Source organism: Pelobates fuscus, chromosome 12, assembly GCF_036172605.1.
Source record: "Pelobates fuscus isolate aPelFus1 chromosome 12, aPelFus1.pri, whole genome shotgun sequence".
Lineage (NCBI taxonomy): Eukaryota > Metazoa > Chordata > Amphibia > Anura > Pelobatidae > Pelobates > Pelobates fuscus.
In genome coordinates, this window is record NC_086328.1 from 4539676 (window position 1) to 4565818 (window position 26143).

At 49.7% G+C, this 26143-nt stretch overlaps 1 protein-coding gene across 4 annotated transcripts in view; it reads right to left on the bottom strand.

The window, feature by feature from the left end:
- The window catches only part of PHKB (phosphorylase kinase regulatory subunit beta), a 200210-nt gene that overhangs the window by 48796 nt on the left and 125271 nt on the right, over positions 1-26143 (bottom strand). For all 4 annotated transcript variants that reach the window (XM_063437844.1, XM_063437843.1, XM_063437841.1 and 1 more), the window contains 2 exons: positions 2858-2913; positions 2125-2218 (listed from right to left, as the gene is read on the bottom strand). In XM_063437844.1, the coding sequence (XP_063293914.1) occupies positions 2125-2218; positions 2858-2913 (150 nt within the window). The remainder of the gene's footprint in view (positions 1-2124; positions 2219-2857; positions 2914-26143) is intronic.

The following is a 26143-nucleotide window of genomic DNA, read 5'->3' on the forward strand; positions in this document are numbered from 1 at the left end:
CAGGACCCACCCATCACTGCACCCTCTGAATGGCACCACACAGGACCCACCCGTCACTGCACCCTCAGAATGGCACCACACAGGACCCACCCGTCACTGCACCCTCTGAATGGCACCACACAGGACCCACCCGTCACTGCACCCTCTGAATGGCACCACACAGGACCCACCGGTCACTGCACCCTCTGAATGGCACCACACAGGACCCACCCGTCACTGCACCCTCTGAATGGCACCACACAGGACCCACCGGTCACTGCACCCTCTGAATGGCACCACACAGGACCCACCCGTCACTGCACCCACTGAATGGCACCACACAGGACCCACCCGTCACTGCACCCTCTGAATGCCACCACACAGGACCCACCCGTCACTGCACCCTCTGAATGCCACCACACAGGACCCACCCGTCACTGCACCCTCTGAATGGCACCACACAGGACCCACCCGTCACTGCACCCTCTGAATGGCACCACACAGGACCCACCCGTCACTGCACCCTCTGAATGGCACCACACAGGACCCACCGGTCACTGCACCCTCTGAATGGCACCACACAGGACCCACCCGTCACTGCACCCTCTGAATGGCACCACACAGGACCCACCCGTCACTGCACCCTCTGAATGGCACCACACAGGACCCACCCGTCACTGCACCCTCTGAATGGCACCACACAGGACCCACCCGTCACTGCACCCTCTGAATGGCACCACACAGGACCCACCGGTCACTGCACCCTCTGAATGGCACCACACAGGACCCACCCGTCACTGCACCCTCTGAATGGCACCACACAGGACCCACCCGTCACTGAACCCTCTGAATGACACCACACAGGACCCACCGGTCACTGCACCCTCTGAATGGCACCACACAGGACCCACCCGTCACTGCACCCTCTGAATGGCACCACACAGGACCCACCGGTCACTGCACCCTCTGAATGGCACCACACAGGACCCACCCGTCACTGCACCCTCTGAATGGCACCACACAGGACCCACCCGTCACTGCACCCTCTGAATGGCACCACACAGGACCCACCCGTCACTGCACCCTCTGAATGGCACCACACAGGACCCACCCGTCACTGCACCCTCTGAATGGCACCACACAGGACCCACCCGTCACTGCACCCTCAGAATGGCACCACACAGGACCCACCCGTCACTGCACCCTCAGAATGCCACCACACAGGACCCATCCGTCACTGCACCCTCTGAATGGCACCACACAGGACCCACCCGTCACTGCACCCTCTGAATGGCACCACACAGGACCCACCCGTCACTGCACCCTCTGAATGGCACCACACAGGACCCACCCGTCACTGCACCCTCAGAATGCCACCACACAGGACCCATCCGTCACTGCACCCTCAGAATGGCACCACACAGGACCCACCCGTCACTGCACCCTCAGAATGGCACCACACAGGACCCACCCGTCACTGCACCCTCTGAATGGCACCACACAGGACCCACCCGTCACTGCACCCTCTGAATGGCACCACACAGGACCCACCCGTCACTGCACCCTCAGAATGGCACCACACAGGACCCACCCGTCACTGCACCCTCAGAATGGCACCACACAGGACCCACCCGTCACTGCACCCTCTGAATGGCACCACACAGGACCCACCCGTCACTGCACCCTCTGAATGGCACCACACAGGACCCACCCATCACTGCACCCTCTGAATGGCACCACACAGGACCCACCCGTCACTGCACCCTCAGAATGCCACCACACAGGACCCATCCGTCACTGCACCCTCAGAATGGCACCACACAGGACCCACCCGTCACTGCACCCTCTGAATGGCACCACACAGGACCCATCCGTCACTGCACCCTCAGAATGGCACCACACAGGACCCACCCGTCACTGCACCCTCAGAATGGCACCACACAGGACCCACCCGTCACTGCACCCTCTGAATGGCCCCACACAGGACCCACCCGTCACTGCACCCTCAGAATGCCACCACACTGGATCCACCATCACTGCACCCTCAGAATGCCACCACATAGGACCCACCCGTCACTGCACCCTCGGAATAGCACCACACAGGACCCACCATCACTGCATGACTAATAAATGAGTAGAACCTACCTTGACAAGCTCCTGCTGCGGCCAGATCTGTATCGGCTCCACTTGTTGGGGAGTCTGTGTCTGAATGCCATACGTGTTGAGAAAGACTTGTAGACTGAAAGAAAAACTGTGATTTAGCACAAGCCATGACAGCACATTAAAAATAAACCTTATTACTTCCATCAGAATGTGTTTAGAAAAGCATTTCAAGGTAAAATGACTGAGTTCCATGAGTGCTGTGTGTTTAACTGATGGAACAAGCTCCCCTGTCCTTGTATTCCGCATTCTTAAAATTAAAGCTGCAGCGATTTGGGGAAAAAACAAACCAGCAGATATAAGCTCAAACTCTTGCGGTGTATTCTCACAAGGGACATGTCCCTGGCTGTACAAGTTCTTGTATGGTTCTAGGGATAATTGTGGGACAAAATATTAAAAATAATATGAAAAATAATTCGTATTAATATTGTGATATTATAGGACCACTCCCACAATTTTAATTTAAAGAGATACCAATTTTATCTCTGACCCTAAATCTAATTCATGTTCAATAACTTTATTATTTCAAATAATTTGTGACAACACTCTATATGATATTAACATAGCCAGTGACCATAGAACAATATGTCTGACAGGTGTGTACAGATAGCCATTATATGGCAGTAAGCGAGGAACACTCGTTTTCGGGTCTGTTTCCATCTGCTTTTTATTTTTTTTAGAAAACCAATTTAACACAAATGGTTAAAAATAGACATACCGTTGACTTTCTGCTATCAGCGCCACGTGCACAACAGTATCATTGTCCAACGGACCCTGCAAACATGTGAATAAAACTAATTATTTCTGGAATTATTATATCCACAGAGAAGGAGACACGGTGAGTACGGGTATACATGGACAATCGAGATCATCTAGAGCTTGTCAACACGAGATATCTATTAAAGGGGTCCAACACCAGGCCGAGGGGTTTTAGCCCTCCAATTTATTAGAAAACACAGAGAAGGAGACACGGTGAGTACGGGTATACATGGACAATCGAGATCATCTAGAGCTTGTCAACACGAGATATCTATTAAAGGGGTCCAACACCAGGCCGAGGGGTTTTAGCCCTCCAATTTATTAGAAAACACAGAGAAGGAGACACGGTGCAGTACGGGTATACATGGACAATCGAGATCATCTAGAGCTTGTCAACACGAGATATCTATAAAAGGGGTCCAACACCAGGCCGAGGGGTTTTAGCCCTCCAATTTATTAGGAAACACAGAGAAGGAGACACGGTGCAGTACGGGTATACATGGACAATCGAGATCATCTAGAGCTTGTCAACACGAGATATCTATAAAAGGGGTCCAACACCAGGCCAAGGGGGTTTAGCCCTCCAATTTATTAGAAAACACAGAGAAGTGGTAAGACAGATTATTACTTAAACAGTAACCTTTATTCATTTTTTTAAAACAATAACAATAATAGTTACTATTGTTCTGTATTTAAAATTAATAAAGGTTACTTTTTACGTAAAAATATATTTCTTACCGCTTTTCTGTGTTTTCTGTAAAATCTATAGCACGTAGCATTTCTTGCAGTACACATTCTCCTGTAGTAAACATACAATGTTTGAGCGTTCACTGGGATCGCACTGCGCCCACTTATAATATGCTGATTATCAAACTACAATGGGGTCCCCTCAGCCCCTGTAAGAAGTTATAAATGATACCACGTGATGCCACGGAGGGTGCAAAATAACAGCTGTCACGTTATAGGAAGAATTATTATGCTGGGCGATCAATACTTAATATATTGTGTATATTTTATTTTAGGATCACAGAATTATGGACTTATGGATATGGATTCCCATGTACAGGTTCCTTTCGAAGCACGATTTGGTAGCACTGCCAGCCCTCAATCGGAAATTGGTGCCAGTCGATCTGAACACAGAGGGGGTGAAGCCAATCCCTCGATTTACGCCTACACAGAACTTACATGTTGCCAAGCAACAGCACTAATGCCAGCAAAGGATATTAAACATTGATAGCAGCATGTGAAAAGCAGACAGCATTCTATAATATAAATAAATACAGAACAATCCCCGCTGAAGATGCTAATTAACCCGTGGTTGTCTCCACAGGATGAACTTTTTACCCATGGCAGATTACTCCACTTTGACTCAAGTTTCCAATTATTGGCAGCAGGTCTGACCAGAACGGTTAGCACCGCGATAGCAGATCCGAGGGCCAAGGAGACTATTAACCATCTAAACTAGTTCATTAAACCGAGCAGCACAAGCCCTGCTCTCCCTGCAGTCTGCTAATCAATTTCTGCGCAGGCAAACTAATGGCACATGGAGAGCAGGAGAACAATAAATCTTACAGGGACCACGGGAGCCAGGCTGTCACCCATCTTTTGAATGATGCATAACCGGGACTTAGAGAACAAATAGAACTCTTTGCTGCTGTCACAGTGCATTTTCTGCAGAGGACAGGAAATAGACAAGATAATTTATAAGTTTTATTAAAGGATAATGCTCTTAGTGAGATCACGCAGTGGAAGTAATAAGTGAAAAAAGAAAAGTAAAAGCGAGCAAAGCTTCACGTTCATTGTGACATCTGGAATACTGATTCGAAGGATAATTATTTATATACAATGTGTACATTGTTCGGAATGTTGGACTGCTTCAGCTATCTAGACGTTCTTGTTCCTGTTATAATTAAACTGCAAAACACTCAGGTCTGCATTCCGGACGCGCGGACAGATTATACAGATTGTGCCGTTACAACAGTCACACGGGCTACAGCGAATCTTATACAGTGAAATTAAAAAAATACTACCTGCATAGCGGTCTAACGCGAATCCAACACCGGCACGAGGAACACAACACTGCTTTTTAATGCTTGATAATAAACATAGACCGATATTTTATGTAATATGTGAAGCCATTAGCAAAGTCTACACATAGAATATATTCATATAATTAGAGATTCCCATATGTTTAGAGTCGCAATGCTGAGAGGGAACACACGTCACAGTTAAAGGCAGCCAGCTGGGTTAGAATACAGTCTGAAAGGGACAATAAACACAAGTCTTTCCACCACGTTCTCCTCAATAACCGCACAGAACGCTAGAGTTTGAAAGCTACGGAGATGTGACAAGAGTTCTATTAAATGAAACCTAAAACACAACCCTTTGCAAAGTACTCTGGAGCCAGGAACACCATATCAAAATAAATTTCCGCCTCTTGTTTGAACCTCTTTCTTGGCAGCGGGATTTCACGGCTTGCTAGACTTGATGAAGTGCTTTTTGTAGTCAGTGCAATCTTTATCCAGTTGATTTGTTTTAGAGGGGGGCTGGGAGCGGCCGAGAGAGAGCAGTACATGTTTGTCACACGCTGTCCATCTAATAACCCAGACTTTTAAAAGGAAAATTACCACAAATCCAAAATGAATGGCGAGAAATTAAAGACCCACATTTCTGTAGTATAAGTACAGCACATTTATTTTGGGTACTGGGATCTGTACTGCCAGGTCAGAATCTCACTGGGTAGGACATGTATCTGGGATCTGTACTGCCAGGTTAGTATCTCACTGGGTAGGACATTGTGGCAGAAGCAGCCACCCGAAACTCGTATATTCAATGTTATGTGTCCCTAACTCCATGTCAATGTATATTGTATATTGTGCCAGCAGGTTACGGAAGAACCGAGGTGCACATACCGTTATTGGGTCCGTGGGTGGCCGCCGTTCGCCTATTCTCCACGTGGCGGCGGCCATCTTAACTGCCGAACAGCGGTGTTTGGTCGTAGAGCGTCTGGAACTAAAATCGGACGCTCGACTACCCAGACACCGCTCAGACCTCCAGGATCCCCAAATCGCATGATCCAAACTGCCGAACGGCCCGCCGTTCGGTAGTTTGCATTCCCCAGTTTAGGGGATTCATCCGAACCAAAGATTGGGGTCGGATGGCTGAGCTATTCGGCACTTTCTAGGCAGTGAAGTAGACCGACTACAGGGCCAGAATCTATGGAGCCGTTTTCGGCTACTGTGTCCCTGCAGTCGGTCAAATCTTTAAATACCTGTAACTCCCGAACCCCTGGTCTGATCTGGGTGAAATTTGAATATGTTACTCACCCAGAGCAGACCTACCAGGGGACCCCTCGTGTATCCCCGTACCCCCCGTATTTAGGGGTCATTCAGAAACTGGGGAAAACTCGGTTCCCTCTAATTAATTTACCTGTTAATCTAAGGGGAGGAGAGGGAAGGGAGGTGATTGTGAGGTGATTGGTTGTTTTGAGTTACCTCCCTTGCATGGGAAAAAGCCATAAAAGAAATTGTGTGAATAAAGCTGACAGTTGACCTCCAAGCTATGTGTCGTCTAGTTCTTGGAGGGAAGGGATTGTAACCACGCTACCCGTTTGATACCTGTATTGGATTGCTGTTCCTGTCTACCAGCGGAGCTACTTTGGATCGTACCTCTACTCCGCTACAATTGGTGGCAAGCGACGGGATCGTACTACACAGCAAGAGGCATTCAGCAGGAATTAAAGGACTGAATGGAAACGGATTATACCCTCTTGAAACGGGATACGCTAAAAGAGTTACTGGAAGCGAGAGGGAGGATAGCAAGCAACAAAACAAAGGATATCCTAATCGCAGAACTCATGGAAGGAGACAGAGTCGCAGCTGCTGCAGCTCCTCCAAGGGAGGGGGAAGAAACTGAGTTTACCAGAGAATATCGGGCCAGGATGGCTTTATTCTCACCAGCCATGGCAGCACAGAAAGCAGACCAGGTGTACAACGATGTACAGGCTCTCTTTATGCAGCGATCAGCGCAGGGAAGCGCAACATCAGCCCCCACCCCGCCAGCGAAAGCCAAAATACCGTACCAGGTATTCAAGGCGTTTAATGATACCGAGGGGGACATTGATGGCTATTTACAGAACTTTGAACTTTTGTGCCAGCTGCATGCCATTAGCCCTGAAGAACAGGTACGAGTGCTAGCGGGTAACCTATCCGGCCGCGCAGCAGATGCCTACCGAGCTATGCCGGCGGAGGATATCCGAGACTATCAGAAGGTAAAACAAACCTTGCTCGCACGGTATGCCATTACACCTGAAGCATACCGAACACAGTTCCGGGAATTACCCAAATCAGCAAAAGACTCGCATGCAGAATTTGCACACCGCCTACAACGGGCAGCTGACGGGTGGCTTGAGGCAGCCAAAGCCGTCACGGCCCAAGAGATCAAGCAGTTGATGATGCTGGAACAGTTCTACAACCGTGTGTCTCCAAAGTTACAGATCTGGGTAAGAGACCGTAAACCCCGTACTCTGCATGAGGCCGCTCAACTAGCAGATGAGCATCAGGACTCCCGGCGGGAACAGCAGTTCTCCAGTAGAGTACAACCTACGCCCGCTGTTCCCCAGCTTACCCCAGCAAATCCACCCCGACCAGGGGGGACCTACCAGAACCAACCCCCCAGGTACAACAACCGGGCGTCTGTCCGGTGCCATGCATGTAACCAGCTGGGTCACATGCAACGAGACTGTCCCCAAAACCGGGCCAGGCCAGCCTGGACCCCTCAACGACCACCAACCAACCCCCGAGCGGCGGTACACTGCTATCAAGGCCGGCCCTGGGCTCAACCTTTCACCTCTACCCAAATAGAAGAACCCTTGGGCACCCTCCATGAGGTAAACCCCGTCCAGGCGGCCTCAGACAACCGCCAGGGCCACCGGCAAGTGGTCCATGTGGAGGGCAAGCGGCTGGAGGGGTTAAGAGATTCTGGGGCCACCATCACTCTGGTACGGAACCATTTAGTGGCCCCGAACCATCTCACTGGGGATTGTATTGCCGTTCGAGTGGCAGGGGGAGCTATCTACAAGGTACCCACTGCTAAACTACATTTGGACTGGGGAGCGGGGGCAGGACAAATTGAAGTGGGGATGATGCAGGATCTACCTGCCGATGTGATTTTGGGGAACGATTTGGGGGAGCTAACTTCCGCTTTTGTTACCCGGCCTCCTCCACAGGAAGCTTACCCGGTCGTCACCCGCCAACAGGCTCGCACCACGGCACCCCACCTTGCCTCTGAGGCTCAGGTAAGCACAAACCCCCCTGATCACACTGTATTACCCTGGGCTGCCCCATTAGAATTTGGTAGCGAGGTCGCCCTGGACCCGTCCCTACAAGTTTACAAGGACAGGATAGATAAAGACCAGACTGGCAGAGAGGGGGAGAGATATGCTTGGGATAAGGGGTTATTATACCGGTATGCCGAAAAGGTAGTAGCCGGATCCATTCCTGTACCCATTAAACAGTTAATTGTGCCTCGAAAGTATCGACGAGAGTTAATGCGGATCGCCCACGACATTCCCATGTCCGGACACCTAGGGATCAGCCGAACCAAACATCGGCTATTACAGAACTTCTTCTGGCCCGGGATATCACAGGACATTAAGCAGTACTGTAATACCTGTGATACCTGTCAGAGAGTAGGAAAGCGGGGGGACCGATACAAGGCCAAACTACACACCCTGCCCATTATTGAAGAACCCTTTAGCCGGGTAGCGGTAGACATTATCGGACCACTGAGGCAAAAAAGCCCGTCCGGTAAGAAATACATATTGACCGTGGTAGACTATGCCACTAGGTACCCCGAAGCAGTAGCCCTGACGAATGTACACGCAGAGACCATAGTAGACGCCCTCATGCGTATATTTACCCGTATGGGGATCCCCCGGGAGATCATTTCAGATCAGGGTACCCAATTCACGGCTGAGGTCACGCAACAGCTGTGGAAAGTATGCGGGGTCCGAGCTATCCTTAATTCCCCATACCACCCCCAGTCCAATGGCCTCTGCGAACGGTTTAATGGGACCTTAAAACAAATGATCCGCACGTTCGTAGCCACTCAGAAGAACTGGGAGCGGTTCTTACCCCATCTCCTGTTCGCCTACCGAGAGGTACCCCAAGAATCCACAGGGTTCTCTCCCTTCGAACTGTTGTTCGGAAGGAGGGTAAGGGGACCCCTAGACCTAATAAGGGAACACTGGGAGGGGGGAACGACCATTGACGGCACCCCTATCGTACCCTATGTGTTGGAGTTCCGGAACCGCCTGGAGGAATTGACCCGGGCTGTGCGCAACAACCTCCAGGCGGCCCAGACCCGCCAGCGCCAATGGTATGATAAGGGAGCCAGGGACCGCAGCTTTCAGGTCGGCCAGAAAGTACTAGTCCTACGCCCTGTCCCTACTGACAAGCTACAGGCTTCCTGGCGGGGCCCATTCAAGGTGGTAGAGCAGGTCTGCGATACCACCTATATAATCGGCCCCTGCGCCGGGACCGGGGACAGACGCATGTTCCATGTGAACATGCTGAAGCCCTACCACGAGCGCACAGAGGAAGTATCCGCCATCTGCGCCTCGGCTGCAGAGGACACAGATAACCTACCCCTTCCTGACATGCTGGCCCGAGGAACGCTACAAGAGGATCTCGCAGCCGTACAGCTAGGAGACCGCTTGAATCCCCAAGAAAAAGCTCAGGCCCAAACTTTAATTAGGGAAAAAGGAGCCACTTTTTCCAACCTCCCGGGGTATACCCCGTTAGCTACCCATCGGGTAGAAACCCTAGACCCGATCCCACTCCGTCAACCACCATACCGCATTCCCGAAGCAGTGAGGGGGAACATGTACAAGGAATTGAAGGAAATGTTGCAGTTAGGGGTAATTGAGCATTCCGATAGCCCCTGGGCCTCCCCCGTAGTACTTGTGCCGAAGCGGGATGGAACTACCCGCTTCTGTGTAGATTACCGGAGGCTCAATGATAAAACCATATCCGATGCCTATCCCATGCCCCGGATAGACGAGCTATTAGACAAAATGGCTAGGGGGAAATACTTAACCACCATCGATCTGTGTAAAGGGTATTGGCAAATTCCTCTAGCCGAGGACGCCATCCCCAAGTCGGCCTTCGTTACCCCATTTGGCCTGTACCAATTCCGGGTCATGCCATTTGGGATGAAGAACGCCCCGGCCACCTTCCAGAGGATGGTGGACCGACTATTGGACGGGTTTCAGGAATATGCTTGCGCCTATCTAGACGACATAGCCATCTTTAGTTACTCCTGGACCGATCATCTAGACCATATCGGAGCAGTACTAGACCGCATCCGGGAAGCCGGACTGACCCTCAAGCCCAGTAAATGTCACATAGGGATGGCCGAGGTCCAATACCTCGGACACAGAGTAGGCAGCGGCCACCAAAAACCCGAACCAGCCAAAATAGAGGCCGTAGCTAAATGGCCAACCCCCCGCACTAAAACCCAGGTACTAGCCTTTTTGGGGACGGCAGGATATTACCGAAAGTTTGTACCTAACTACAGCGCCCTAGCCAAGCCCCTTACCGACTTGACCCGCAAGAACCTTCCCAAACTAGTAGTATGGGCCCCAGAGTGTGAGCAGGCCTTCCAACTCCTAAAAAATGCCCTTGTTAATGCCCCTGTGTTGGCTGCTCCCGATCCGACTAAACGCTTTCTCGTCCATACAGACGCCTCCATGTTCGGATTGGGAGCAGTACTGAGCCAGATCGGAGCCGATGGCGGTGAACACCCAGTAGCTTACCTCAGCCGAAAGCTTTTACCCAGAGAAGTAAGCTACGCCGCCATCGAAAAGGAATGCCTTGCCGTGGTGTGGGCCCTCAAGAAATTACAGCCCTATTTGTATGGACAAACATTTTCCCTGCTCACAGATCACAACCCGTTGGTCTGGCTGAACCGGGTGTCAGGAGACAATGCCAGGCTGCTGCGCTGGAGCTTGGCGCTTCAGCCCTTTGATTTCAATATCCAATATCGCCCGGGGAAGCTCAATGGAAATGCTGACGGGTTATCCCGGCAAACGGAACTAGACAAGTGATCTGTGGGTACTCCTCCAGACATCCCCAAGCCGATCCGTTGGGATCAGACTGTGTATGCTGGCTTGGTTCTGGGGGAGCATTGTGGCAGAAGCAGCCACCCGAAACTCGTATATTCAATGTTATGTGTCCCTAACTCCATGTCAATGTATATTGTATATTGTGCCAGCAGGTTACGGAAGAACCGAGGTGCACATACCGTTATTGGGTCCGTGGGTGGCCGCCGTTCGCCTAATCTCCATGTGGCGGCGGCCATCTTAACTGCCGAACAGCGGTGTTTGGTCGTCGAGCGTCTGGAACTAAAATCGGACGCTCGACTACCCAGACACCGCTCAGACCTCCAGGATCCCCAAATCGTATGATCCAAACTGCCGAAAGGCCCGCCGTTCGGTAGTTTGCATTCCCCAGTTTAGGGGATTCATCCGAACCAAAGATTGGGGTCGGATGGCTGAGCTATTCGGCACTTTCTAGGCAGTGAAGTAGACCGACTACAGGGCCAGAATCTATGGAGCCGTTTTCGGCTACTGTGTCCCTGCAGTCGGTCAAATCTTTAAATACCTGTAACTCCCGAACCCCTGGTCTGATCTGGGTGAAATTTGAATATGTTACTCACCCAGAGCAGACCTACCAGGGGACCCCTCGTGTATCCCCGTACCCCCCGTATTTAGGGGTCATTCAGAAACTGGGGAAAACTCGGTTCCCTCTAATTAATTTACCTGTTAATCTAAGGGGAGGAGAGGGAGGGGAGGTGATTGTGAGGTGATTGGTTGTTTTGAGTTACCTCCCTTGCATGGGAAAAAGCCATAAAAGAAATTGTGTGAATAAAGCTGACAGTTGACCTCCAAGCTATGTGTCGTCTAGTTCTTGGAGGGAAGGGATTGTAACCACGCTACCCGTTTGATACCTGTATTGGATTGCTGTTCCTGTCTACCAGCGGAGCTACTTTGGATCGTACCTCTACTCCGCTACAGACATGTATCTGGGATCTGTACTGCCAGGTCTGTATCTCACTGGGTAGGACATGTATCTGGGATCTGTACTGCCAGGTCAGTATCTCACTGGGTAGGACATGTATCTGGGATCTGTACTGCCAGGTTAGAATCTCACTGGGTAGGACTGGGATCTGTACTGCCAGGTCTGTATCTCACTGGGTAGGACATGTATCTAGGATCTGTACTGCCAGGTTAGAATCTCACTGGGTAAGACATGTATCTGGGATCTGTACTGCCAGGTTAGAATCTCACTGGGTAGGACATGTATCTGGGATCTGTACTGCCAGGTCAGTATCTCACTGGGTAGGACATGTATCTGGGATCTGTACTGCCAGGTTAGAATCTCACTGGGTAGGACATGTATCTGGGATCTGTACTGCCAGGTTAGAATCTCACTGGGTAGGACATGTATCTGGGATCTGTACTGCCAGGTTAGTATCTCACTGGGTAGGACATGTATCTGGGATCTGTACTGCCAGGTTAGTATCTCACTGGGTAGGACATGTATCTGGGATCTGTACTGCCAGGTTAGAATCTCACTGGGTAGGACATGTATCTGGGATCTGTACTGCCAGGTTAGAATCTCACTGGGTAGGACATGTATCTGGGATCTGTACTGCCAGGTTAGAATCTCACTGGGTAGGACATGTATCTGGGATCTGTACTGCCAGGTCAGTATCTCACTGGGTAGGACTGGGATCTGTACTGCCAGGTCAGTATCTCACTGGGTAGGACTGGGATCTGTACTGCCAGGTCAGTATCTCACTGGGTAGGACTGGGATCTGTACTGCCAGGTCTGTATCTCACTGGGTAGGACTGGGATCTGTACTGCCAGGTCAGTATCTCACTGGGTAGGACATGTATCTGGGATCTGTACTGCCAGGTCAGTATCTCACTGGGTAGGACATGTATCTGGGATCTGTACTGCCAGGTTAGAATCTCACTGGGTAGGACATGTATCTGGGATCTGTACTGCCAGGTTAGTATCTCACTGGGTAGGACATGTATCGGGGATCTGTACTGCCAGGTCTGTATCTCACTGGGTAGGACATGTATCTGGGATCTGTACTGCCAGGTTAGTATCTCACTGGGTAGGACATGTATCTGGGATCTGTACTGCCAGGTTAGAATCTCACTGGGTAGGACATGTATCTGGGATCTGTACTGCCAGGTTAGAATCTCACTGGGTGGGACATGTATCTGGGATCTGTACTGCCAGGTTAGTATCTCACTGGGTAGGACATGTATCTGGGATCTGTACTGCCAGGTTAGTATCTCACTGGGTAGGACATGTATCTGGGATCTGTACTGCCAGGTTAGAATCTCACTGGGTAGGACATGTATCTGGGATCTGTACTGCCAGGTCAGTATCTCACTGGGTAGGACATGTATCTGGGATCTGTACTGCCAGGTTAGAATCTCACTGGGTAGGACATGTATCTGGGATCTGTACTGCCAGGTTAGAATCTCACTGGGTGGGACATGTATCTGGGATCTGTACTGCCAGGTTAGTATCTCACTGGGTAGGACATGTATCTGGGATCTGTACTGCCAGGTTAGTATCTCACTGGGTAGGACATGTATCTGGGATCTGTACTGCCAGGTTAGTATCTCACTGGGTAGGACATGTATCTGGGATCTGTACTGCCAGGTCAGTATCTCACTGGGTAGGACATGTATCTGGGATCTGTACTGCCAGGTTAGAATCTCACTGGGTAGGACATGTATCGGGGATCTGTACTGCCAGGTTAGAATCTCACTGGGTAGGACATGTATCTGGGATCTGTACTGCCAGGTTAGAATCTCACTGGGTAGGACATGTATCTGGGATCTGTACTGCCAGGTTAGAATCTCACTGGGTAGGACATGTATCTGGGATCTGTACTGCCAGGTCAGTATCTCACTGGGTAGGACATGTATCTGGGATCTGTACTGCCAGGTTAGAATCTCACTGGGTAGGACATGTATCTGGGATCTGTACTGCCAGGTCAGTATCTCACTGGGTAGGACATGTATCTGGGATCTGTACTGCCAGGTTAGAATCTCACTGGGTAGGACATGTATCTGGGATCTGTACTGCCAGGTTAGTATCTCACTGGGTAGGACATGTATCTGGGATCTGTACTGCCAGGTTAGTATCTCACTGGGTAGGACATGTATCTGGGATCTGTACTGCCAGGTTAGAATCTCACTGGGCAGGACATGTATCTGGGATCTGTACTGCCAGGTTAGAATCTCACTGGGTAGGACATGTATCTGGGATCTGTACTGCCAGGTTAGAATCTCACTGGGTAGGACATGTATCTGGGATCTGTACTGCCAGGTCTGTATCTCACTGGGTAGGACATGTATCTGGGATCTGTACTGCCAGGTTAGAATCTCACTGGGTAGGACATGTATCTGGGATCTGTACTGCCAGGTCAGTATCTCACTGGGTAGGACATGTATCTGGGATCTGTACTGCCAGGTTAGAATCTCACTGGGCAGGACATGTATCTGGGATCTGTACTGCCAGGTTAGAATCTCACTGGGTAGGACATGTATCTGGGATCTGTACTGCCAGGTTAGAATCTCACTGGGTAGGACATGTATCTGGGATCTGTACTGCCAGGTTAGAATCTCACTGGGTAGGACATGTATCTGGGATCTGTACTGCCAGGTCAGTATCTCACTGGGTAGGACATGTATCTGGGATCTGTACTGCCAGGTTAGAATCTCACTGGGTAGGACATGTATCTGGGATCTGTACTGCCAGGTTAGAATCTCACTGGGTAGGACATGTATCTGGGATCTGTACTGCCAGGTCAGTATCTCACTGGGTAGGACATGTATCTGGGATCTGTACTGCCAGGTTAGAATCTCACTGGGTAGGACATGTATCTGGGATCTGTACTGCCAGGTTAGAATCACACTGGGTAGGACATGTATCTGGGATCTGTACTGCCAGGTCAGTATCTCACTGGGTAGGACATGTATCTGGGATCTGTACTGCCAGGTTAGAATCTCACTGGGTAGGACATGTATCTGGGATCTGTACTGCCAGGTCAGTATCTCACTGGGTAGGACATGTATCTGGGATCTGTACTGCCAGGTTAGAATCTCACTGGGTAGGACATGTATCTGGGATCTGTACTGCCAGGTTAGAATCTCACTGGGTAGGACATGTATCTGGGATCTGTACTGCCAGGTTAGAATCTCACTAGGTAGGACATGTATCTGGGATCTGTACTGCCAGGTCAGTATCTCACTGGGTAGGACATGTATCTGGGATCTCTACTGCCAGGTCAGTATCTCACTGGGTAGGACATGTATCTGGGATCTGTACTGCCAGGTTAGAATCTCACTGGGTAGGACATGTATCTGGGATCTGTACTGCCAGGTCAGTATCTCACTGGGTAGGACATGTATCTGGGATCTGTACTGCCAGGTTAGAATCTCACTGGGCAGGACATGTATCTGGGATCTGTACTGCCAGGTTAGAATCACACTGGGCAGGACATGTATCTGGGATCTGTACTGCCAGGTTAGAATCTCACTGGGTAGGACATGTATCTGGGATCTGTACTGCCAGGTTAGAATCTCACTGGGTAGGACATGTATCTGGGATCTGTACTGCCAGGTTAGAATCTCACTGGGTAGGACATGTATCTGGGATCTGTACTGCCAGGTTAGAATCTCACTGGGTAGGACATGTATCTGGGATCTGTACTGCCAGGTTAGAATCTCACTGGGTAGGACATGTATCTGGGATCTGTACTGCCAGGTCAGTATCTCACTGGGTAGGACATGTATCTGGGATCTGTACTGCCAGGTCAGTATCTCACTGGGTAGGACATGTATCTGGGATCTGTACTGCCAGGTCAGTATCTCACTGGGTAGGACATGTATCTGGGATCTGTACTGCCAGGTTAGAATCTCACTGGGTAGGACATGTATCTGGGATCTGTACTGCCAGGTCAGTATCTCACTGGGTAGGACATGTATCTGGGATCTGTACTGCCAGGTTAGTATCTCACTGGGTAGGACATGTATCTGGGATCTGTACTGCCAGGTCAGTATCTCACTGGGTAGGACATGTATCTGGGATCTGTACTGCCAGGTTAGAATCTCACTGGGTAGGACATGTATCTGGGATCTGTACTGCCAGGTCAGACTCACTGGGTAGGACATGTATCTGGGATCTGTACTGCCAGGTTAGAATCTCACTGGGTAGGACATGTATCTGGGATCTGTACTGCCAGGTTAGAATCTCACTGGGTAGGACATGTATCTGGGATCTGTACTGCCAGGTTAGAATCTCACTGGGTAGGACATGTATCTGGGATCTGTACTGCCAGGTCAGTATCTCACTGGGTAGGACATGTATCTGGGATCTGTACTGCCAGGTTAGTATCTCACTGGGTAGGACATGTATCTGGGATCTGTACTGCCAGGTCAGTATCTCACTGGGTAGGACATGTATCTGGGATCTGTACTGCCAGGTTAGAATCTCACTGGGTATGACATGTATCTGGGATCTGTACTGCCAGGTCAGACTCACTGGGTAGGACATGTATCTGGGATCTGTACTGCCAGGTTAGAATCTCACTGGGTAGGACATGTATCTGGGATCTGTACTGCCAGGTTAGAATCTCACTGGGTAGGACATGTATCTGGGATCTGTACTGCCAGGTTAGAATCTCACTGGGTAGGACATGTATCTGGGATCTGTACTGCCAGGTTAGTATCTCACTGGGTAGGACATGTATCTGGGATCTGTACTGCCAGGTCAGTATCTCACTGGGTAGGACATGTATCTGGGATCTGTACTGCCAGGTTAGAATCTCACTGGGTAGGACATGTATCTGGGATCTGTACTGCCAGGTCAGTATCTCACTGGGCAGGACATGTATCTGGGATCTGTACTGCCAGGTCAGTATCTCACTGGGTAGGACATGTATCTGGGATCTGTACTGCCAGGTTAGAATCTCACTGGGTAGGACATGTATCTGGGATCTGTACTGCCAGGTTAGAATCTCACTGGGTAGGACATGTATCGGGGATCTGTACTGCCAGGTCAGTATCTCACTGGGTAGGACATGTATCTGGGATCTGTACTGCCAGGTTAGAATCTCACTGGGTAGGACATGTATCTGGGATCTGTACTGCCAGGTTAGTATCTCACTGGGTAGGACATGTATCTGGGATCTGTACTGCCAGGTCAGTATCTCACTGGGTAGGACATGTATCTGGGATCTGTACTGCCAGGTCAGTATCTCACTGGGTAGGACATGTATCTGGGATCTGTACTGCCAGGTCAGTATCTCACTGGGTAGGACATGTATCTGGGATCTGTACTGCCAGGTTAGAATCTCACTGGGTAGGACATGTATCTGGGATCTGTACTGCCAGGTTAGTATCTCACTGGGTAGGACATGTATCTGGGATCTGTACTGCCAGGTCTGTATCTCACTGGGTAGGACATGTATCTGGGATCTGTACTGCCAGGTTAGAATCTCACTGGGTAGGACATGTATCTGGGATCTGTACTGCCAGGTTAGAATCTCACTGGGTAGGACATGTATCTGGGATCTGTACTGCCAGGTTAGAATCTCACTGGGTAGGACATGTATCTGGGATCTGTACTGCCAGGTCTGTATCTCACTGGGTAGGACATGTATCTGGGATCTGTACTGCCAGGTCTGTATCTCACTGGGTAGGACATGTATCTGGGATCTGTACTGCCAGGTTAGAATCTCACTGGGTAGGACATGTATCTGGGATCTGTACTGCCAGGTTAGTATCTCACTGGGTAGGACATGTATCTGGGATCTGTACTGCCAGGTTAGAATCTCACTGGGTAGGACATGTATCTGGGATCTGTACTGCCAGGTTAGAATCTCACTGGGTAGGACATGTATCGGGGATCTGTACTGCCAGGTCAGTATCTCACTGGGTGGGACATGTATCTGGGATCTGTACTGCCAGGTCAGTATCTCACTGGGTAGGACATGTATCTGGGATCTGTACTGCCAGGTTAGAATCTCACTGGGTAGGACATGTATCTGGGATCTGTACTGCCAGGTTAGAATCTCACTGGGTAGGACATGTATCTGGGATCTGTACTGCCAGGTTAGAATCTCACTGGGTAGGACATGTATCTGGGATCTGTACTGCCAGGTCTGTATCTCACTGGGTAGGACATGTATCTGGGATCTGTACTGCCAGGTTAGTATCTCACTGGGTAGGACATGTATCTGGGATCTGTACTGCCAGGTTAGTATCTCACTGGGTAGGACATGTATCTGGGATCTGTACTGCCAGGTTAGTATCTCACTGGGTAGGACATGTATCTGGGATCTGTACTGCCAGGTTAGAATCTCACTGGGTAGGACTGGGATCTGTACTGCCAGGTTAGAATCTCACTGGGTATGACATGTATCTGGGATCTGTACTGCCAGGTTAGAATCTCACTGGGTAGGACATGTATCTGGGATCTGTGCTGCCAGGTTAGAATCTCACTGGGTAGGACATGTATCTGGGATCTGTACTGCCAGGTTAGTATCTCACTGGGTAGGACATGTATCTGGGATCTGTACTGCCAGGTTAGAATCTCACTGGGTAGGACATGTATCTGGGATCTGTACTGCCAGGTTAGTATCTCACTGGGTAGGACATGTATCTGGGATCTGTACTGCCAGGTCAGTATCTCACTGGGTAGGACATGTATCTGGGATCTGTACTGCCAGGTTAGAATCTCACTGGGTAGGACATGTATCTGGGATCTGTACTGCCAGGTCAGTATCTCACTGGGTAGGACATGTATCTGGGATCTGTACTGCCAGGTTAGAATCTCACTGGGTAGGACATGTATCTGGGATCTGTACTGCCAGGTTAGTATCTCACTGGGTAGGACATGTATCTGGGATCTGTACTGCCAGGTTAGAATCTCACTGGGTAGGACATGTATCTGGGATCTGTACTGCCAGGTTAGTATCTCACTGGGTAGGACATGTATCTGGGATCTGTACTGCCAGGTCAGTATCTCACTGGGTAGGACATGTATCTGGGATCTGTACTGCCAGGTTAGAATCTCACTGGGTAGGACATGTATCTGGGATCTGTACTGCCAGGTCAGTATCTCACTGGGTAGGACATGTATCTGGGATCTGTACTGCCAGGTTAGTATCTCACTGGGTAGGACATGTATCTGGGATCTGTACTGCCAGGTTAGAATCTCACTGGGTAGGACATGTATCTGGGATCTGTACTGCCAGGTTAGTATCTCACTGGGTAGGACATGTATCTGGGATCTGTACTGCCAGGTTAGAATCTCACTGGGTAGGACATGTATCTGGGATCTGTACTGCCAGGTCAGTATCTCACTGGGTAGGACATGTATCTGGGATCTGTACTGCCAGGTCAGTATCTCACTGGGTAGGACATGTATCTGGGATCTGTACTGCCAGGTTACAATCTCACTGGGTAGGACATGTATCTGGGATCTGTACTGCCAGGTCAGTATCTCACTGGGTAGGACATGTATCTGGGATCTGTACTGCCAGGTCAGTATCTCACTGGGTAGGACATGTATCTGGGATCTGTACTGCCAGGTTAGAATCTCACTGGGTAGGACATGTATCTGGGATCTGTACTGCCAGGTTAGTATCTCACTGGGTAGGACATGTATCTGGGATCTGTACTGCCAGGTCAGTATCTCACTGGGTAGGACATGTATCTGGGATCTGTACTGCCAGGTTAGAATCTCACTGGGTAGGACATGTATCTGGGATCTGTACTGCCAGGTTAGAATCTCACTGGGTAGGACATGTATCTGGGATCTGTACTGCCAGGTTAGAATCTCACTGGGTGGGACATGTATCTGGGATCTGTACTGCCAGGTTAGAATCTCACTGGGTAGGACATGTATCTGGGATCTGTACTGCCAGGTTAGAATCTCACTGGGTAGGACATGTATCTGGGATCTGTACTGCCAGGTTAGAATCTCACTGGGTAGGACATGTATCTGGGATCTGTACTGCCAGGTTAGTATCTCACTGGGTAGGACATGTATCTGGGATCTGTACTGCCAGGTCAGTATCTCACTGGGTAGGACATGTATCTGGGATCTGTACTGCCAGGTTAGTATCTCACTGGGTAGGACATGTATCTGGGATCTGTACTGCCAGGTCAGTATCTCACTGGGTGGGACATGTATCTGGGATCTGTACTGCCAGGTTAGAATCTCACTGGGTAGGACATGTATCTGGGATCTGTACTGCCAGGTTAGTATCTCACTGGGTAGGACATGTATCTGGGATCTGTACTGCCAGGTCAGTATCTCACTGGGTAGGACATGTATCTGGGATCTGTACTGCCAGGTCAGTATCTCACTGGGCAGGACATGTATCTGGGATCTGTACTGCCAGGTTAGAATCTCACTGGGTAGGACATGTATCTGGGATCTGTACTGCCAGGTCTGTATCTCACTGGGTAGGACATGTATCTGGGATCTGTACTGCCAGGTTAGAATCTCACTGGGTAGGACATGTATCTGGGATCTGTACTGCCAGGTTAGAATCTCACTGGGTAGGACATGTATCTGGGATCTGTACTGCCAGGTTAGAATCTCACTGGGTAGGACATGTATCTGGGATCTGTACTGCCAGGTTAGAATCTCACTGGGTAGGACATGTATCTGGGATCTGTACTGCCAGGTTAGAATCTCACTGGGTAGGACATGTATCTGGGATCTGTACTGCCAGGTTAGAATCTCACTGGGTAGGACATGTATCTGGGATCTGTACTGCCAGGTTAGAATCTCACTGGGTAGGACATGTATCTGGGATCTGTACTGCCAGGTCTGTATCTCACTGGGTAGGACATGTATCTGGGATCTGTACTGCCAGGTTAGAATCTCACTGGGTAGGACATGTATCTGGGATCTGTACTGCCAGGTCAGTATCTCACTGGGTAGGACATGTATCTGGGATCTGTACTGCCAGGTTAGAATCTCACTGGGTAGGACATGTATCTGGGATCTGTACTGCCAGGTCAGTATCTCACTGGGTAGGACATGTATCTGGGATCTGTACTGCCAGGTTAGAATCTCACTGGGTAGGACATGTATCTGGGATCTGTACTGCCAGGTTAGTATCTCACTGGGTAGGACATGTATCTGGGATCTGTACTGCCAGGTTAGTATCTCACTGGGTAGGACATGTATCTGGGATCTGTACTGCCAGGTTAGAATCTCACTGGGTAGGACATGTATCTGGGATCTGTACTGCCAGGTTAGTATCTCACTGGGTAGGACATGTATCTGGGATCTGTACTGCCAGGTTAGAATCTCACTGGGTAGGACATGTATCTGGGATCTGTACTGCCAGGTTAGAATCTCACTGGGTAGGACATGTATCTGGGATCTGTACTGCCAGGTTAGTATCTCACTGGGTAGGACATGTATCTGGGATCTGTACTGCCAGGTTAGAATCTCACTGGGTAGGACATGTATCTGGGATCTGTACTGCCAGGTTAGTATCTCACTGGGTAGGACATGTATCTGGGATCTGTACTGCCAGGTCTGTATCTCACTGGGTAGGACATGTATCTGGGATCTGTACTGCCAGGTCAGTATCTCACTGGGTAGGACATGTATCTGGGATCTGTACTGCCAGGTTAGAATCTCACTGGGTAGGACATGTATCTGGGATCTGTACTGCCAGGTTAGAATCTCACTGGGTAGGACATGTATCTGGGATCTGTACTGCCAGGTCTGTATCTCACTGGGTAGGACATGTATCTGGGATCTGTACTGCCAGGTTAGAATCTCACTGGGTAGGACATGTATCTGGGATCTGTACTGCCAGGTTAGAATCTCACTGGGTAGGACATGTATCTGGGATCTGTACTGCCAGGTTAGAATCTCACTGGGTAGGACATGTATCTGGGATCTGTACTGCCAGGTTAGAATCTCACTGGGTAGGACATGTATCTGGGATCTGTACTGCCAGGTTAGTATCTCACTGGGTAGGACATGTATCTGGGATCTGTACTGCCAGGTCTGTATCTCACTGGGTAGGACATGTATCTGGGATCTGTACTGCCAGGTTAGAATCTCACTGGGTAGGACATGTATCTGGGATCTGTACTGCCAGGTTAGAATCTCACTGGGTAGGACATGTATCTGGGATCTGTACTGCCAGGTCTGTATCTCACTGGGTAGGACATGTATCTGGGATCTGTACTGCCAGGTTAGAATCTCACTGGGTAGGACATGTATCTGGGATCTGTACTGCCAGGTTAGAATCTCACTGGGTAGGACATGTATCTGGGATCTGTACTGCCAGGTTAGAATCTCACTGGGTAGGACATGTATCTGGGATCTGTACTGCCAGGTTAGAATCTCACTGGGTAGGACATGTATCTGGGATCTGTACTGCCAGGTTAGAATCACACTGGGTAGGACATGTATCTGGGATCTGTACTGCCAGGTCAGTATCTCACTGGGTAGGACATGTATCTGGGATCTGTACTGCCAGGTTAGTATCTCACTGGGTAGGACATGTATCTGGGATCTGTACTGCCAGGTCAGTATCTCACTGGGTAGGACATGTATCTGGGATCTGTACTGCCAGGTCAGTATCTCACTGGGTAGGACATGTATCTGGGATCTGTACTGCCAGGTTAGAATCTCACTGGGTAGGACATGTATCTGGGATCTGTACTGCCAGGTTAGAATCTCACTGGGTAGGACATGTATCTGGGATCTGTACTGCCAGGTTAGAATCTCACTGGGTAGGACATGTATCTGGGATCTGTACTGCCAGGTCTGTATCTCACTGGGTAGGACATGTATCTAGGATCTGTACTGCCAGGTTAGAATCTCACTGGGTAGGACATGTATCTGGGATCTGTACTGCCAGGTCAGTATCTCACTGGGTAGGACATGTATCTGGGATCTGTACTGCCAGGTCAGTATCTCACTGGGTAGGACATGTATCTGGGATCTGTACTGCCAGGTTAGAATCTCACTGGGTAGGACATGTATCTGGGATCTGTACTGCCAGGTTAGAATCTCACTGGGTAGGACATGTATCTGGAATCTGTACTGCCAGGTTAGAATCTCACTGGGTAGGACATGTATCTGGGATCTGTACTGCCAGGTCAGACTCACTGGGTAGGACATGTATCTGGGATCTGTACTGCCAGGTTAGAATCTCACTGGGTAGGACATGTATCTGGGATCTGTACTGCCAGGTTAGAATCTCACTGGGTAGGACATGTATCTGGGATCTGTACTGCCAGGTTAGAATCTCACTGGGTAGGACATGTATCTGGGATCTGTACTGCCAGGTTAGAATCTCACTGGGTAGGACATGTATCTGGGATCTGTACTGCCAGGTTAGAATCTTACTGGGTAGGACATGTATCTGGGATCTGTACTGCCAGGTTAGAATCTCACTGGGCAGGACATGTATCTGGGATCTGTACTGCCAGGTCAGTATCTCACTGGGTAGGACATGTATCTGGGATCTGTACTGCCAGGTTAGTATCTCACTGGGTAGGACATGTATCTGGGATCTGTACTGCCAGGTTAGAATCACACTGGGTAGGACATGTATCTGGGATCTGTACTGCCAGGTTAGAATCTCACTGGGTAGGACATGTATCTGGGATCTGTACTGCCAGGTTAGAATCTCACTGGGTAGGACATGTATCTGGGATCTGTACTGCCAGGTTAGAATCTCACTGGGCAGGACATGTATCTGGGATCTGTACTGCCAGGTCAGTATCTCACTGGGTAGGACATGTATCTGGGATCTGTACTGCCAGGTTAGTATCTCACTGGGTAGGACATGTATCTGGGATCTGTACTGCCAGGTTAGAATCTCACTGGGTAGGACATGTATCTGGGATCTGTACTGCCAGGTTAGAATCTCACTGGGTAGGACATGTATCTGGGATCTGTACTGCCAGGTCAGTATCTCACTGGGTAGGACATGTATCTGGGATCTGTACTGCCAGGTCAGTATCTCACTGGGTAGGACATGTATCTGGGATCTGTACTGCCAGGTTAGTATCTCACTGGGTAGGACATGTATCTGGGATCTGTACTGCCAGGTTAGAATCTCACTGGGTAGGACATGTATCTGGGATCTGTACTGCCAGGTTAGAATCTCACTGGGTAGGACATGTATCTGGGATCTGTACTGCCAGGTTAGAATCTCACTGGGTAGGACATGTATCTGGGATCTGTACTGCCAGGTTAGAATCTCACTGGGCAGGACATGTATCTGGGATCTGTACTGCCAGGTCAGTATCTCACTGGGTAGGACATGTATCTGGGATCTGTACTGCCAGGTTAGTATCTCACTGGGTAGGACATGTATCTGGGATCTGTACTGCCAGGTTAGAATCTCACTGGGTAGGACATGTATCTGGGATCTGTACTGCCAGGTTAGAATCTCACTGGGTAGGACATGTATCTGGGATCTGTACTGCCAGGTCAGTATCTCACTGGGTAGGACATGTATCTGGGATCTGTACTGCCAGGTTAGAATCTCACTGGGTAGGACATGTATCTGGGATCTGTACTGCCAGGTTAGAATCTCACTGGGTAGGACATGTATCTGGGATCTGTACTGCCAGGTCAGTATCTCACTGGGTAGGACATGTATCTGGGATCTGTACTGCCAGGTTAGAATCTCACTGGGTGGGACATGTATCTGGGATCTGTACTGCCAGGTCTGTATCTCACTGGGTAGGACATGTATCTGGGATCTGTACTGCCAGGTTAGAATCTCACTGGGTAGGACATGTATCTGGGATCTGTACTGCCAGGTCAGTATCTCACTGGGTAGGACATGTATCTGGGATCTGTACTGCCAGGTTAGTATCTCACTGGGTAGGACATGTATCTGGGATCTGTACTGCCAGGTTAGAATCTCACTGGGTAGGACATGTATCTGGGATCTGTACTGCCAGGTTAGTATCTCACTGGGTAGGACATGTATCTGGGATCTGTACTGCCAGGTTAGTATCTCACTGGGTAGGACATGTATCTGGGATCTGTACTGCCAGGTCAGTATCTCACTGGGTAGGACATGTATCTGGGATCTGTACTGCCAGGTTAGAATCTCACTGGGTAGGACATGTATCTGGGATCTGTACTGCCAGGTTAGTATCTCACTGGGTAGGACATGTATCTGGGATCTGTACTGCCAGGTTAGAATCTCACTGGGTAGGACATGTATCTGGGATCTGTACTGCCAGGTTAGAATCTCACTGGGTAGGACATGTATCTGGGATCTGTACTGCCAGGTTAGTATCTCACTGGGTAGGACATGTATCTGGGATCTGTACTGCCAGGTTAGAATCTCACTGGGTAGGACATGTATCTGGGATCTGTACTGCCAGGTTAGAATCTCACTGGGTAGGACATGTATCTGGGATCTGTACTGCCAGGTTAGAATCTCACTGGGTAGGACATGTATCTGGGATCTGTACTGCCAGGTCAGTATCTCACTGGGTAGGACATGTATCTGGGATCTGTACTGCCAGGTTAGAATCTCACTGGGTAGGACATGTATCTGGGATCTGTACTGCCAGGTCAGTATCTCACTGGGTAGGACATGTATCTGGGATCTGTACTGCCAGGTTAGAATCTCACTGGGTAGGACATGTATCTGGGATCTGTACTGCCAGGTTAGTATCTCACTGGGTAGGACATGTATCTGGGATCTGTACTGCCAGGTTAGTATCTCACTGGGTAGGACATGTATCTGGGATCTGTACTGCCAGGTTAGAATCACACTGGGTAGGACATGTATCTGGGATCTGTACTGCCAGGTCAGTATCTCACTGGGTAGGACATGTATCTGGGATCTGTACTGCCAGGTTAGAATCTCACTGGGTAGGACATGTATCTGGGATCTGTACTGCCAGGTTAGAATCTCACTGGGTAGGACATGTATCTGGGATCTGTACTGCCAGGTTAGAATCTCACTGGGTAGGACATGTATCTGGGATCTGTACTGCCAGGTCAGTATCTCACTGGGTAGGACATGTATCTGGGATCTGTACTGCCAGGTTAGATCTCACTGGGTAGGACATGTATCTGGGATCTGTACTGCCAGGTTAGAATCTCACTGGGTAGGACATGTATCT